Below are 16073 nucleotides of genomic sequence, written 5' to 3'. Positions count from 1 at the left end.
AGTGAGGAATAAATTATTTTTTTTAAAGTATATTCAAATAGAAAACTATTATTTTAAGTTGTAATAATATATCACAATATTACTGTTTTTTTCTGTATTTTTAATCAAATAAATGCCGGCTTGATGTACAGAAGAAACTTCTTTCAAAAACATTAAAAATAGTAATGTTTCCAAACTTTTTGTCTGTACTGTACATACATTTTTTTTTTTTTTATTAAATTTAGTAATGTTATTGTTTTGGGGAGTATGCCAATCTTAATGAAAGAAAGAACAAGTGTAATTTAAACCTTAAAATAATATATGTTGTAAAATAATAATTATTGAGCTTGTCTATTATGACATTAAAAATCAGCACATTAACAAACCAATGAGCAAGCAAATGTTTGAAATCAGTAAAATTTTATTGATAATAGGTTACCACAAAAAAGTGTGTCCAGTTTTACTGAAAATGAACTGGTCTCACCAGGTTTAAACTCATGACCGGTATTCAACTTTTTCTGGGGTTAGTGGATAACATCTTTATTCTTTTATAAATAAATATACATATTTATTGATGTAATAACTTTGAGAAAGTGAAATGGCAAAGTTAGGCTAGTTTGAGAACTTCTTTGACCATGACACCCAGACCATCAAAGACCTCATGGATAGGAGCGTTGCACATGAACGCACTCGTAGTCACCAGTTTGTTCTTGGAATCGATATGCACCTCGCCGACATTCTTATTCAAGTGTTTGCAGCCCAGTTCAGCCATGGCTTTAGCCACCTGAGCGTACGGCCACCTGCGGTCACAAGAAAGACAACACTCAGTTCAGAACCAAAACACCTCTAACCCAGTGATCTCATCAGGGTCAGGTTTTAATAACTCTAGGGCCTAAACCTGCCCAAACTCACTTCTCACACTCTGTGTCATGGCCGACGGTCAGCTCACATCCTGGAATAGCTTTGGCTGCCAGTACAGGAGAGATGCAACACATGCCCATGGGTTTCTTCGCCTTATGGAAAGCTTTAATGATCTTATCAACCTCAGGTTTGATTGAGTAATCCTTGCCTTTGGTGGCCCAGTCACTCAGGTTTTTAGCCACTCCAAAACCACCTGTACGGCACATTAAGAGTCAATTCACTATTAAAGGGGTCATGAAATGAGTAATCAATTTTCCTTTGAACTTTTGACACATAAAATGTCACTATAATGTTAATAAAAATATGCTGTCTTGGGTTCAGAATCAAAACTTGCAAAAAACAAACCAAAAAAATAAAATAATGAAATCTGCTAAATGTTTGTTTCAGAGTGTTTGCTCATCTGCAATACGACTGTAGGATGTTTCCTATCAAATGTCAAATAAACGTGTAGAAAATGTCTTTAAGATGTTTAAGATTTACAATGCATGTAAAATTGATATCTTAAAGACATCCATCAGATGTTTGTACACAGAAGATGCTTTCCAGATGAATTGATCTTTAATAGACCTCTTGCATATGGCGTTAAATATCTCCGGGGATTTCCTTCCCAGCTAGAAATTTTTCATGTTCTGGGAATGTTTTCAGCGGCAAGTTTTATTTTAGTTCCCAGAATGTTCTTTTAAAAGTTAGGATAACATTCTCTAAAAACATTCTAAAAATGTCTATTGATAACATTGTTAGAAAATTATCCTATAATATTCTTATAAAGCTTCCCATCACACTAGATGGGGCTCAGAAGTCAAATGTTGGTTGAAAGTGAAAACCCAACCTTTGTTTGATGTCAAACTCCAGTGTAAATAACTCCAAAAACAGTATTACCAATTTCACTTATTATAAACAAGACTTTATTTAAGAATTAATGTATGAATCTCAACAATGGTGACATGCTTCATGCCATAATGGATTCTGGGTGACATGAATGAGTTTTGTATGACGTACCCAAAATACATTGCTGCATGAAGCATGTCACCATTGTTGAGAGTAATACACTGAATCTTGATGTTTGTGTGACAAAAGATTTTTTTTTCTTCTAATTCTTGAAATTATATGCTTCATATTCAGCTTATCCTCAGGCTGTTGACCCATTGAGTCACTTTAACAAATAATACACAACTAATACCATACATTAGGTTGGGTGTAACCATGTAACATATGTGGTGATGTCTTATTCATCAGCAAGCAACCAGCATCATTTATCTATACCATAATAAAGATAAACACTTACCACCATTATGGTGACATCAAATCAAACTATTACTTTGAAACAGACATCAACATCTAAACCTCTGCTTAAATCTTGATTAGAATGTTAGGGGATAATATTCTAATAATGTTATTAATAAACATTTTTAGAATGTTTTTAGAAAACGTTATCCTATCTTTTGAGATAACATTCTGGGAACAAAAATAAAACTACCCGCTAAAAACATTGTTAGAACAATGGTAATGTTCTTAGAACATTTTTAGAACAAAATCGGACCCGCACGCTCAGATATACACTGCTCTAGCCCGGAAAGAGTGCGCTTACTTAAAACGTGTCTCTGCTCCTGCTAAAACTGCGTCCTGTGCACGCTCAAATATCTCTGGGCTCATGCGCTAAAGATATAAATGATTTTCACACCTGAATTAAACATTGTCAAAGGTTATCATTATGCACTTTTAAAAAGTAGTCTCAAAACAGATTTGTGCAGGACCTTTCCTTTATTTATTTATTTTATTTTATATTGTTGTATTTTTGTTTTAACATAAAATGGTTATTGTATCTACTTTGTTAATTATATCTCTGGTATTTTGATCTTTTCTTTGCACATAGGCATCTCTCTGTGAAATAGGCTACTTTTTTAACAGTTTTAAAAGGTATACTACAAATAAAAATTTAACCAATCAGACCTCCACAACTAACCGATGAAAATACTGTTGGTCTCTGAGCAATTTATCTAAAAACAACATATTATAGCCTATGGCCCTAAAGACTTTGTATAAAACATCAATGTTATGTCATAATGTGTCAGATAGATACCTCAGCTGAATTTAAAAGCATAGCAATAAATTCTCAGTTGGTATGATGGCGATAATACATAACAACTCAAATCAACAACAAATGTAAAAATAGATGTGAATGATGCAATATATAACAACAAATACTCCAATAGCATCACTGTTTAATTATTATTATTATTATTATTATTACTATTTTAATCCGGTGTTTGGTTTCAGGTTGGAATTATTATTTTTTTTTTCATGAAAATCCACTTAATATTAGCTATACATTCAATGGCACTTCAATGGCTACAGTGATATAATATATATATGTAATTACATTGTCTGCAAATGCATTAAACCCATAGAATATAATGCAGTGTTTAACAGTTTAGTGCGAGAGCAACGGAAATCTGCGCGCGAGCAGAGAGATTTGCGCTCGCGCATTGTATTAATGTGCTTTCGCGCAACAATAATGCGCTCTCGAAATTTGTCAGTAAAATAACGCCATACTTGCAGACGTACAAGTTCTGTGTGGGTACTGTAATTGCTCTGTGCTACAGTGTGATGATGCAGCTGCTTGAATCACCTGGAATAATGAGAGCATCAAAGGAGCCGACATCCAACTTGACCAGGTCAGTGACGTCACCCCGGGCGATGCGCGCGCTCTCCTGCAGCACGTTCCTCTTGTCCGTCCCGGGCTTTCCTTCACAGTGGTTAACTACATGCATCATCTCAACATCAGGCGCAAACATCTGGACCTACAAAGCAAAGGGAGCTGGTTTTCATTTTCTCTTGACTTTGTTACTTTTCTGTTTATTTCCAGGAAAACCCAGATTTTCAGTGAGTTCTTTTTCAAACCCCTGTTTAGGTTTTGTGTCGTGTTGCTTTATTTGTGTGCATGTACGTGCATTACCTTGGCACCTGCTCGACTGAGGTGCACCATCACAGCGGACGCCTCGTGAACCTCTGTGCCGTCATACACGCCACAGCCGGACAGAATCACCGCCACGCGCTTTACCATCTTAACTGCTGCACTTAATAAACACGGAAATGAACTATTAATGCAGGCCGTTACTGCAAGTATTCATTCGAACAATATGGACTGTTGGCACTGAGAAAAAATATCGCAGGTAAGCAACAGGTGCCTATTCCACTGGCAGAATGAATTATTTATAGCACTGGCTCCCCTAGAGAGTCCTGCCCAGGTAACGCAAGATCCGTTTCCAGGGAGTCAGTGTAAACACACACTGAACAGTCACTGTATTCAGGAAATATTTCTTTATTACAAAACGTTGGTTACATAAGTGCTATTAGTGCAATAGTGCTTGCAGCATTAAACAGCAACCTTAAGAAATATCTGAACGTTAATACAGAAAAGACACCATTTAAACACCATGACATGTTTCAGATGTTTCAAAGTTCAACAGTCTTACAGTTTTCACTAAATTTACATTTGCAGTTGTTTAAAAGCATGCGGCAGCCTACCTTGCTAGAGGAGTTGAGTTGACAGTGAAGTGAAGTGCGTTCCTGCTGAATGTTTCGCTTGAGCATGAAAAGACATGCGGACAGCTGCTTATATTCACAGTCCCAGTCCCTCCCATGAAGGCGGGTAACACACTGACCAGAGCTTCCTGGAAGGAAAATAAAACTCTTATCTCTGTTTTCCCGTATAGGCTGTGTGTGCTTAGTCATGCTTACCTTTATTTCTTTCTGAGCTCACCTGTACTGTATTTATGTTGGTGCCATATTAATTAACCTGCACTGTAACAGCTGCGAGATAAGCTTCAATAAAAGAGGGCAGTTTGGAGCACTGTATTAGGTTATAAACTTTAGTAGCCTATATCTTTATATGATCATTTGAAAAAGAAAGTAGTCTATCAAAGATGTTATCTGCGAATGAATGCATCACACGTATTTCCCAGCACCAAATCAACGTGTTTTTTTGTTTGTTTGTTTTTTGTGGATGCATCGTGTCAGTTCTCCTCAGATTCACACAGGTGACTAACCGCTGGAGTATATCACATTAATTATGAACATAGGCTATTCCATTAGCTACCATCTGACAACCTAATACCCATCTTCATTTTGAGCTCTAAATCTATTATTTCGTGCATTAATTTGAAATTATCAATGGAGATATTAATCTTTAAATGTAACATTTTGTAAAATGTTTTTGAAATGTGATTAAAAGAAGAAGAAAAAAAGAAAGAAACTTCGCATTCATACAAAATCCACATTTACTGTGCATAAAATTTACAATTCTATTAATTAAACAAAAGGCTGATATAAGTTACATATTAATTACTCAAGCGAGCAAATAAACGTTATATGACTAGGCTATATGACTGAATTTGACTTTTTATTATAATAATTGGAGTAAGTGTAAAAGATGGAAGCAGAGGTATAAAAGATGAGGACACTTCAGGAAAGAAGAAAATAAGACGGCTTTTGTAACGTCTGACCTCAGCGCGCATGTCGTCACGCGCGCGTATAAAGCCGAGCGCGTGCGAGAAGAGCGCGTCTGAATGAGAATGGCGGAGTCCGAGTCACTGCACTCCTCCATCGGAGTCCTGGGCATCTCCGGGGGTAGGCTGCAGAACACAGAAGAAAGATCTTCTAGATCTTAAAGATTTATTAAAGAATCGTCTAATTTAAATGATTATCTCTGTTGTCTACCTCGAGGTTTAAAATAAATAAAAGTAAACAAAAAAAGTGAACTTTTTGCAAGAAAAAAAAATCGAAATTAAAAAAAATTATTGGCATTATGGATATTTATTGTAAATGTTTATTGATAGGCTAAATATAATATTATTACGTGTGGTATTAATATTGTGTTTATTATTTAGAGATTTATTTTAGTATTTCCCTAACACCAGTAGAGGGCATAACTAACGTGTACGTAGGCTACTGTGCGATAGAATATATATCTTGATAGATTATGTACATCGCTGGTAATCTTTCCCCTTCTAAAAAAATAAAATTAATAATAAAAAGGAGTATTTCTCAAAATAACAATAATAATAATAATAATGTCTTATTAATAGGTTCTTTGTTGCTTCTGGTGAATAACTATGCGAGCTCTCCAGACGACCCCCTGATCACAGACACTGCTTTAGGAGTTCTGCTCCTCATATTCGCTGCTCTGTTGGCTTATTCGGGTATGTATTGCTCACATCAACGTTTATTTGTTTAATTTTATTTATTTATTTCCTCTAGCTTTAATAAAAAACAAATGTACTGCACATTAACATATAGCCATATACAGCTTGATATATATCTCAAAGTAAAGTATTTGTGTAGGCTGACCAAGAGAAGCCCAAGACTGACAAAATATTGTTGTTGTTGAGCAGTCTAACATGGCAACATTGGCTCTTTCAATGTTGTGATTTTGGGGCGGAGCTGTCTGTTTGGCCGACCAATTGGAGCATGGAACTTATTTGATCAAGAAACTTATTTGAAATAAGTTATATAATATATATATATTATACATACATATATATATTATACATTACACATTTCACCTCTAAATGTGGATTAACTGTGAATATATAAATTAACATTGTTTAAAAAAAAAAGTTCACATCTCTTTTTCATCACCCCATGTAAACTTTCTCTATCTTTCATTCTTCATCTCACTGTCCTTTTATCCAGGTGTTCGATGCAGCCCGTCCCATAATGTACTCTGTGGTAGTCTGTGTCTGACAGTATCTGCTCTTTGGTGTGGTTCAGGTTTAGTGCACATACTTGCAGGTGAAAACATAATAAATGGCAGCAGAGGCCTGCGAGATGCCATGGTGCCAGGCCTTGCAGCTTTCACTCTGGCACTGCTTGTTATTTGCATTGTGGCTGTTTTATGTCACGAGGTTGTCCTCTCATTCATCTCCCTAAGCATATGTCTAGCGTGCGCCCACCAGATTGCAGGTCTGGCAGATTCAGCCTTTGGACAGGCATCCACCGCCGTCTGCTACCTCATGGTCTGTTTTGTGGGTGCTTACTTCGGAAGTGGCCGTTTGTTGTCTTACATCACACAGAGAAAGATCGTGCTACCTGGAACATTTAAAAAAGATAGCATGAAACCAACACAACATCAAGAGGCTAATGATGTTGTGGCAGTCGGAGTGATCATGAACTTGTTGTCAGCTAGTGTGCTAGCTTGTCCTCTGCTTGGTGTTGTCCCTAATCTTTTCTCTGGCCATGTGCCCTGGCTGTGGACCGCTGGTGTCTTCCAGCTGGGTGTGTGTGGGCACCCTGCCAGCCACTTTCTATGGTTTCACATCTACCCTGCGGTTCACTGAAGGCTACACCACGCTAGTGGTTCACTTCACAAACCAGGTGCCCTCTTCCCCAGTGCCGTTTCCAGTTGTATTCTCAGTGTTGTTTTTCATCCTGGCCTTGTTTAACTTGCAGGGAGGGTTTGTGAATACAATCTACCAGCTGTTTTCTGTGGCATACTGTATTGCAATTGCATCCGAACCCCAAAGCTTCTTTCAAAGAGGAATGCGAGGTGTACAGGCTGCCACTTTTGTTGTTTCCACTTTTGTGCTCTTTATAACCCTTTATAACATGGCTTCTTCAAACAAGATCCCTACAGGTGCAGGCTTCCTCAAGAACCTGTTGGCCCGCAGTAATAGATTTGTCCTACAAACCAATGGTAAAGAGCTACACGCTCCCTATCTGGGCTACTCTAAATATGCCGATGCTGAGGTGTTGGGCCATGGCTGCAGTGTCCTGGCCACATTTTCGATCACAGCCTCGCTTTCTACTGGAAACCCCTTGGCCATTCTGATCCTGCCTTGGGCGGTGGTTTCTGGTGGTTTGCTGCACCTGATATCTGGCTCTGTTGCATTTGCTCGAGGAAAGACCCTAGAGAGTTCGACTTTCATCCTTTATGGTATCATGTGGACAGTGTGGGGACTGACGCGCTTCGGAGGCCTCTATGGAGATGTGCGTGGCCTACACCTAGCTGTGGGGATCATCAGTTTCATGCTCTTCAATGTGTTAGTGACAGCTGGAGCCCTGTTTCTCAACAAGGCTTGGTTCATCTACACCTTTACCTTCCAACTCATCCTCATTAGCTTCTTATTGGATGCAGTAGGCGCGCTGCCCTATGGCTATGATATCGGGGTGACCATTATCCTCGGGCTGGTCAGCTTCTACATGTTCCTGGCCAGCATTTTCAACTTGACCTTTAAAAGTCCACAAATGCCATTTGGTGATCCTTTCATCAAGTTGAGCGGCTTTGGAGGAGGTAAAGACAGCTGTCCTCACCTTCCAGCCAGGAAGTCCTCATCCGTTCAGCAAATTGCAGGTGAGTCATTATAGCAAACAAGGCTATGTACTGGCATTACACAAATGCATATGTGTCCATACCAAGTATATTTTCCTTTCTTTTATGACAGAGATCATGAAGAACGGGGGCATATGTGGAATGCCCACAGACACCGTCTATGTCCTTGTGGCAGCGTGCAATCGCCCACAAGCTGTTGAAAAGGCATATAGGTCAGTTACATTCCTCACGGATAGACTAAGCTTAAAAAGAAGACTCTGTGACACTTTAGTTCGAGGATTGATTCTCACTTTTAACTAGCATGCATATTACTAGCTTTGGCTGTTTATTAGAACGTATATTGCACAATTTATGTATGAGCATATTCTACATCCCTTAGTCTTACACCATACCTTAACAACTACCTTACTAACTATTAAGGCAGAGGCAAATTTTGTAGTTAATAGTAGAGTTTGGTTTCTGCTCCACCAGTGTATCCTAACCATGTGATCACACCTCTATAGGGTAAAGAAATAGGCTAAAGAACGACCCATGTCCTTATGGATTTCGTCTATAAAGCAGTTGGAGCCAGTCAGGGAACAGATCAGCCCTCTTCTCTGGGACTTTATGGAAGCTGCTTGGCCATCATCCATTAGCTTAGTTATAGCTAGAGGTGGGGTTTTTTCCTGATATCTGCAGTGTACCCACATTGTGTAGCAAATGTTGTTAAATGTAATCCAAACCTCTCCAATACATTTAGCACCATGGATGGAATTCTTTGGATTGGGTGACTCGTCTAAATATATCGGCACACCGCAAAGCATAGCCATAAGAAATCCAGATTGCACTGTGGCTACACACCTCATAAATGCAGTATGTGTTGTCATGTCACCTTTATTTATATAGCGCTTTAAACAAAATACATTGGAAAACAGTGTCAATAATGCAAAAATGATAGTTAAAGGCAGTTCATCATTGGATTCAGTTATGTCATCTCTGTTCAGTTAAATAGTGTCTGTGCATTTATTTGCAATCAAGTCAACGATATCGCTGTAGATGAAGTGTCCCCAACTAAGCAAGCCAGAGGCGACAGCGGCAAGGAACCGAAACTCCATCGGTGACAGAATGGAGAAAAAAACCTTGGGAGAAACCAGGCTCAGTTGGGGGGCCAGTTCTCCTCTGACCAGACGAAACCAGCAGTTCAATTCCAGGCTGCAGCAAAGTCAGATTGTGCAGAAGAATCATCTGTTTCCTGTAGTCTTGTCCTGGTTCTCCTCTGAGACAAGGTCTTTACAGGGGATCTGTATCTGGGGCTCTAGTTGTCCTGGTCTCCGCTGTCTTTCAGGGATGTAGAGGTCCTTTCTAGGTGCTGATCCAGCATCTGGTCTGGATACGTACTGGATCCGGGTGACTGCAGTGACCCTCTGATCTGGACACAGACTGGATCTGGTGGCCACGGTGACCTCGGAACAAGAGAGAAACAGACAAATATTAGCGTAGATGCCATTCTTCTAATGATGTAGCAAGTACATAGGTTGTTATGGGAAGTGTTTCCGGTTCCGGTTTACCTAATTAATGCAGCCTAAAAATCCTTTAACGGATTTGGATAATAAAAGCATATTAGTATGTTATGTGTATGCCAGGTTAAAGAGATGGGTCTTTAATCTAGATTTAAACTGCAAGAGTGTGTCTGCCTCCCGAACAATGTTAGGTAGGTTATTCCAGAGTTTGGGCGCCAAATAGGAAAAGGATCTGCCGCCCGCAATTGATTTTGATATTCTAGGTATTATCAAATTGCCTGAGTTTTGAGAACATAGATGATGTAGAGGATTATAATGTAAAAGGAGCTCATTCAAATACTGAGGTGCTAAACCATTCAGGGCTTTAAAAGTAATAAGCAATATTTTAAAATCTATGCGATGCTTGATAGGGAGCCAGTGCAGTGTTGACAGGACCGGGCTAATATGGTCATACTTCCTGGTTCTAGTAAGAACTCTTGCTGCTGCATTTTGGACTAGCTGTAGTTTGTTTACTAAGCGTGCAGAACAACCACCCAATAAAGCATTACAATAATCTAACCTTGAGGTCATAAATGCATGGATTAACATTTCTGCATTTGACATTGAGAGCATAGGCCGTAATTTAGATATATTTTTGAGATGGAAAAATGCAGTTTTACAAATGCTAGAAATGTGGCTTTCTAAGGAAAGATTGCGATCAAGTAGCACACCTAGGTTCCTAACTGATGACGAAGAATTGACAGAGCAACCATCAAGTCTTAGACAGTGTTCTAGGTTATTACAAGCGGAGTTTTTAGGTCCTATAATTAACACCTCTGTTTTTTCAGAATTTAGCAGTAAGAAATTACTCGTCATCCAGTTTTTTATATCGACTATGCAATCCATTAGTTTTTCAAATTGGTGTGTTTCACCGGGCTGCGAAGAAATATAGAGCTGAGTATCATCAGCATAACAGTGAAAGCTAACACCATGTTTCCTGATGATATCTCTGTCACAGTGTCTGGGTTGTGTCCCTGGGTTTCCACTAGATGTCCTCCTTTCCCACGGAGTCTGTCACCTTATTAACTGTCTGTTCCCTTATTTGGTCACCTTCCTCCTGTTGAGTAATTGATTGTTCCCCACCTGTCTCCTGTTCCCTCATTATCCTTTTGTGTATTTATACCCGGTCTGTCTGACTCTGTGTTACGGAGTCCTTGTTTAATGTTGAATGTTAATTCATGTCCGTCAGTTCTTGCCCTTGCCTTGCCTTCTTGTTTGGTTTATGTTTGGATGGATGTTTTTGGTTACGACTCATGCCTGGACTGTGTATTCTCTTTGGATTACCCCTTATTAAAGACGTACTCGCAATTGGTTCTCTCTCCTGTGTTTTCTGTAACACCAATCGTGACAGAAGGTCTCCGTCACACAGGGAACCAGCGGTATGTCGTTTTTCCGTTCCCCAGCCAAGATGGCGGAGCGGCGAACCAAGTACCTTCGGTTGATCGCCCTCCGCCAAGAGGGCAATGAAGTGGGGGCCCTGGCTCAGGTGTTCTGGTCCCTGGCCGAGGGCATGGGCTACAACGATGCGGCCCTCAAGGACTATTTTAATGGCGGGCTGGATGATCCAGTGTCTCAGGAGGAGATGGCGCAGTTAGAGACACTGGAATTCTGGGAATTTGTGCGTTACCTGCAGCATCGGCTTCGGTGGGATGCCCCAGCCACTTCTGTCTCTTCCGGCGGGGTGGTCGTCAGCCCAGCACCACTACCCAGGATGGCAACCAGCCAAGCGCCACAGCACAAGATGGCCGCCAGCCTAGCACCAATGCCCAAATTGGCCACCGGTTCAGCTCCACAACCCAAGATGGCCGTCAGCCTAGCGCCACAGCACCAGATGGCTGTCAGTCCAGCGCCAATGCCCAAATTGGCCACCGGTCCAGCGCCACAGTACAAGATGGCCGCCAGTCCAGCGCCACAACCCCAGATGGCCGCCAGCCCAGCACCACAGTACAAGATGGCCGCCTGTCCAGAGTCATGGCCCAAGATGGCTGCTTGCCCAGCGCCGCTGCACAGGATGAGAGTCTCAGCTGACCCTCCAGAGTCGAGTCAGGTGCCCGTGGACCCTCCAGAGTCGAGTCAGGTGCCCGTGGACCCTCCAGAGTCGAGTCAGGTGCCCGTGGACCCTCCAGAGTCGAGTCAGGTGCCCGTGGACCCTCCAGAGTCGAGTCAGGTGCCAGTGGACCCTCCAGAGTTGAGTCAGGTGCCAGTCACCGCTGATCCTCCAGAGTCGACTCAGGTGCCAGTCACCGCTGATCCTCCAGAGTCGAGTCAGGTGCCAGTCACCGCTGATCCTCCAGAGTCGAGTCAGGTGCCAGTCACCGCTGATCCTCCAGAGTCGAGTCAGGTGCCAGTCACCGCTGATCCTCCAGAGTCGAGTCAGGTGCCAGTCACCGCTGATCCTCCAGAGTCGAGTCAGGCGCCAGTCACCGCTGATCCTCCAGAGTCGAGTCAGGTGCCAGTCACCGCTGATCCTCCAGAGTCGAGTCAGGTGCCAGTCACCGCTGATCCTCCAGAGTCGAGTCAGGTGCCAGTCACCGCTGATCCTCCAGAGTCGAGTCAGGTGCCAGTCACCGCTGATCTTCAGGGACTGAGTCAAGTCGCCGCTGATCTTCAGGGACTGAGTCAAGTCGCCGGTGATCTTCAGGGACTGAGTCAAGTCGCCGGTGATCTTCAGGGACTGAGTCAAGTCGCCGGGGATCTTCAAGGACTGAGTCAATTCTCCGGTGATCTTCATGAACAAAGGCAAGTCACCATTGATCTTCATGAGCAAATGCAAGTCACCAATGATCTTCATGAGCAGTGTCAGGCCAGCACCAATCTTCTGGAGTCCAGTAAGGACACCAGGGAATTACCAGAGTTTCGTCGTCCCGTTGGTCCAGCCGCACGGAGGTCTGCTCTGCCTTGGGGGGCTCTGGTCCTGACCACATGGCTGTGGTGGTCTTCTACTCCGCCCTGGGGGCCTTCCGCCCTGACCCCACGGCTGTGGGGGTCTTCCGCTCCGCCCTGGAGGACTCTGGCTTCATCCACAAGGACGTGGTGGTCTTCTGCTCCGCCCTGGGGGGCTTCCGTCCTGACCACACGGTTGTGGTGGTCTTCTGCTCCGCCCTGGGGGGCTTCCGTCCTGACCACACGGTTGTGGTGGTCTTCTGCTCCGCCCTGGGGGGCTTCCGCCCTGACCTCACGGTTGTGGTGGTCTTCTGCCCCGCCCTGGAGGACTCTGACCTCGACCCCAAGGATGTGGTGGTTTTCTGCTCCGCCCTGGGGGGCTTCATGTTGTTTTTTTTGCCTTTTTGTTTTTGTGTTCACCCCTGTCCCTGTTCCTCTCTTTTAGTCTGGCCCTCCGTCCCTCCCCCTGAACCTCCTCCGGTCCTCCTCCCTCCTGGTCTCCCTGTTTTGTGTTTACATTCTGGTGTCTGTTCCCCATGTTTTTCTTTTCTGGCCCTCCGTCCCTCCCCCTGAGCCTCCACCTGTCCGCCTCCCTCCTGGTCTCTGTTTTGTGTCTGTCGTGGAGCGTCTGGGAGCCGCTCCGTAGAGGGGGGGTACTGTCACAGTGTCTGGGTTGTGTCCCTGGGTTTCCACTAGATGTCCTCCTTTCCCACGGAGTCTGTCACCTTATTAACTGTCTGTTCCCTTATTTGGTCACCTTCCTCCTGTTGAGTAATTGATTGTTCCCCACCTGTCTCCTGTTCCCTCATTATCCTTCTGTGTATTTATACCCGGTCTGTCTGACTCTGTGTTACGGAGTCCTTGTTTAATGTTGAATGTTAATTCATGTCCGTCAGTTCTTGCCCTTGCCTTGCCTTCTTGTTTGGTTTATGTTTGGATGGATGTTTTTGGTTACGACTCATGCCTGGACTGTGTATTCTCTTTGGATTACCCCTTATTAAAGACGTACTCGCAATTGGTTCTCTCTCCTGTGTTTTCTGTAACACCAATCGTGACAATCTCCCAAGGGTAACATATAAAGCGTGAAGAGTAGCGGCCCTAGTACTGAGCCTTGAGGTACTCCATACTGCACTTGTGATCATCTTATTCTCATGGGAATGTTGGACTTTATAATAGACCTCTACTGTACAAACCATGCTTTCCTGTTTGACTAGGTTGGTCCCATTGCAGTCACCTCTGCTAATCCCACCGGTGAGGCAGATACTACCCATCATAACCAAGTTTATGCAAAACTTGGTGACAAGGTACAGTTTTTTTTTTTTGACGATTCATATGTATTACCCATTGAGGACTTAAATATCATTGGCGTATATCCTGCAGGTAGATGGTGTGCTGTGTGATGGACCCTCACCAGAGAATATCGCCTCCACAGTGGTAGACTGCACCAAAATCGAGAGTGGCCAGATTGGATTTTTCCGTGTCGGTCTTATTCCTAAACCTAAGGTAACAAGTGGTCATTCCAGCAAGGATGGCTCACTATTCCAAAAATTATTCAGTTGTCTGGAGTTAACGGTATATCTGTTTTATTCTGATTTTCCAAAGGTTCTTCAGATCTTCGAGGAGATTCAGAAGAAGCACATGCATGGTCAGATGAATGCAGCTTTTGAGACGGATATCACAGATCCTCACAGACATCTCACGGTCTCTCAGACAAACTTGACTCTGAGCTAGACTCTGAGATTGGTCATATGACCCCTGCCAACTCATAGAGCTCTCTGAACCTCAGCCAGCATGAGCATCATGAAGAAGAAGACAAGACTTTATAGATACTGCAAAACACTAAATGTATTAGCCACTTTAATTATTAAACATGTACAGTCCAGACTTTTAGTGAGTTACCATCAGGTATTTTGGACAGATGGGCTAGGAATCAATAAAATAAAAATTATATGAATGAATAAAGATGGTAATAGGCCTAAATATTGCAAATAGACATTATTAATGTGTTTGGTGTTCTTTACCATATTAGTGTGCTAATCATTGTCTTACCATTAATTTTAAACCCTTTTCTATTTATTTATTAATGTTATGACATATTAAAATGTAACAATTGTGTATAGTATTCGTGTGTGGTTTTATATTTGTAAAAGAGTTGTATAAAATATTGAAAATTAAATAAATATGGGCGGTCTACTGAAAACCCCCGGGTCATTATGCTGTTCAGAGGGCCTAGAACCCTTAGCGGCACCCCTGCATATTTATACATATTTGTCATTATTGGGAAATGTAAAGATCTTACACCGTCTTAAGTCTATAATTTTGAAAATCATTGTCTTAATATTGTGGGATATACATTGCAAAAACAGTTGTCTTTCTAATACTGCCTTAATTTCAAACTGAAAGCGTGAGTGTCATGAAGCTTGAAAACGCATTGCTATAAAACCGCTTTGCATGTTGTCTCAAGCATGCGCAGAGGACTTTAATCTGGCTTTATTTAGGCTATATTTCTGGAAGGAAATATTTTCTTTTTCATTTACGATCTTACAGGCACACTCATCCTCCAGCAAACATTCAGATCATGTTGAGATAAAAATTGTCAAGATTGCTTAAAAAGATTGTTAATATTGCAAACTGTTTTCCTGTAACATACCAAATGTTTTAATGCCAAAAACCTCAGAGAGAAAGTAAGGTTATGGCTTGATAACATTTTGGCATTAAAAAATAAATTAAGACCATGGCAAAATGCAATAAGAGAACCATATACGTTTACAGGAGCCACCTACTGGTCAAATAAGTATTGCTTTGATCAGATCAAATACAAGTAAAAAATAAATAAAAATTGTCAGTGAAAGCTGATAATATTGAATCAAATGTGATGGTATTCTGATAGTAAATGATTTTGTATTTTATAAATCGCTTAATCAGAGGTATAATAATTTGACCAAAACATGTCTTTTTCACTCTGTTTCTCCTTTTAAAATTTGATAATGATGTTTGCCTGACAGTAAAATTTGTTAACTGCCAGTTATTTCTCTTTTTTAACTCTCTTTTGATTCTGTTAAGGGTGAGAGAGAGACGGAGGTTGACAGATACACAATATAATAAACTATTAATTATCATCTGTATATCATTAGTTTGTCAGTTTTTTTTTTTTTTTTTTGTATGTTGTTATTGAGAATTATGAGAGTCTGTATCTGCTTTGCTTCAAATTAATTATTCAGCAGTGAAGAAGGAAGCAAATGCAGTCAAGGTTTGATCATTATGCTTGCTGTGTTAAACCAGACACATCATGCTTTCACATAAAACACATGAAGCAGGTCATGTTTTCATTTTGGGACTTTAGGATATCTTCCTTCCTTTCATTTACTTCCTTCACTGTTAGTAAAATGATTTGATTTCTCATCACTGAACATGAATATATG

General features: G+C 41.4%; 1 protein-coding gene and 1 pseudogene across 2 annotated transcripts; one reads left to right on the top strand and one right to left on the bottom strand.

Moving 5' to 3' along the window:
• Window positions 1-382: 382 nt before the first annotated feature.
• LOC132114355 (glutamine amidotransferase-like class 1 domain-containing protein 3, mitochondrial) lies at window positions 383-4516 on the bottom strand. Of its 2 annotated transcripts, none has more exons than XM_059522462.1 (5): window positions 4429-4516; window positions 3857-3972; window positions 3530-3701; window positions 892-1093; window positions 383-779 (listed from the first exon to the last, which is right to left on the bottom strand). In XM_059522462.1, exons 2-5 carry the CDS (start codon window positions 3962-3964, stop codon window positions 587-589), a joined length of 675 nt encoding a protein of 224 aa, XP_059378445.1. In that variant the 5' UTR covers window positions 3965-3972; window positions 4429-4516; the 3' UTR covers window positions 383-586. The 2 variants fall into 2 exon arrangements, with proteins under 2 accessions (XP_059378445.1, XP_059378446.1); XM_059522463.1 differs by having other exon boundaries at window positions 3857-3977; window positions 4429-4480.
• Window positions 4517-5474: 958 nt separating this feature from the next.
• On the top strand, window positions 5475-14693 carry LOC132114354 (uncharacterized; annotated as a pseudogene).
• Window positions 14694-16073: the final 1380 nt, after the last annotated feature.

This window comes from Carassius carassius, chromosome 33 (genome assembly GCF_963082965.1).
Source record: "Carassius carassius chromosome 33, fCarCar2.1, whole genome shotgun sequence".
In the NCBI taxonomy this organism is placed as follows: domain Eukaryota; kingdom Metazoa; phylum Chordata; class Actinopteri; order Cypriniformes; family Cyprinidae; genus Carassius; species Carassius carassius.
This window is presented reverse-complemented; position numbering and strand designations above follow the sequence as displayed.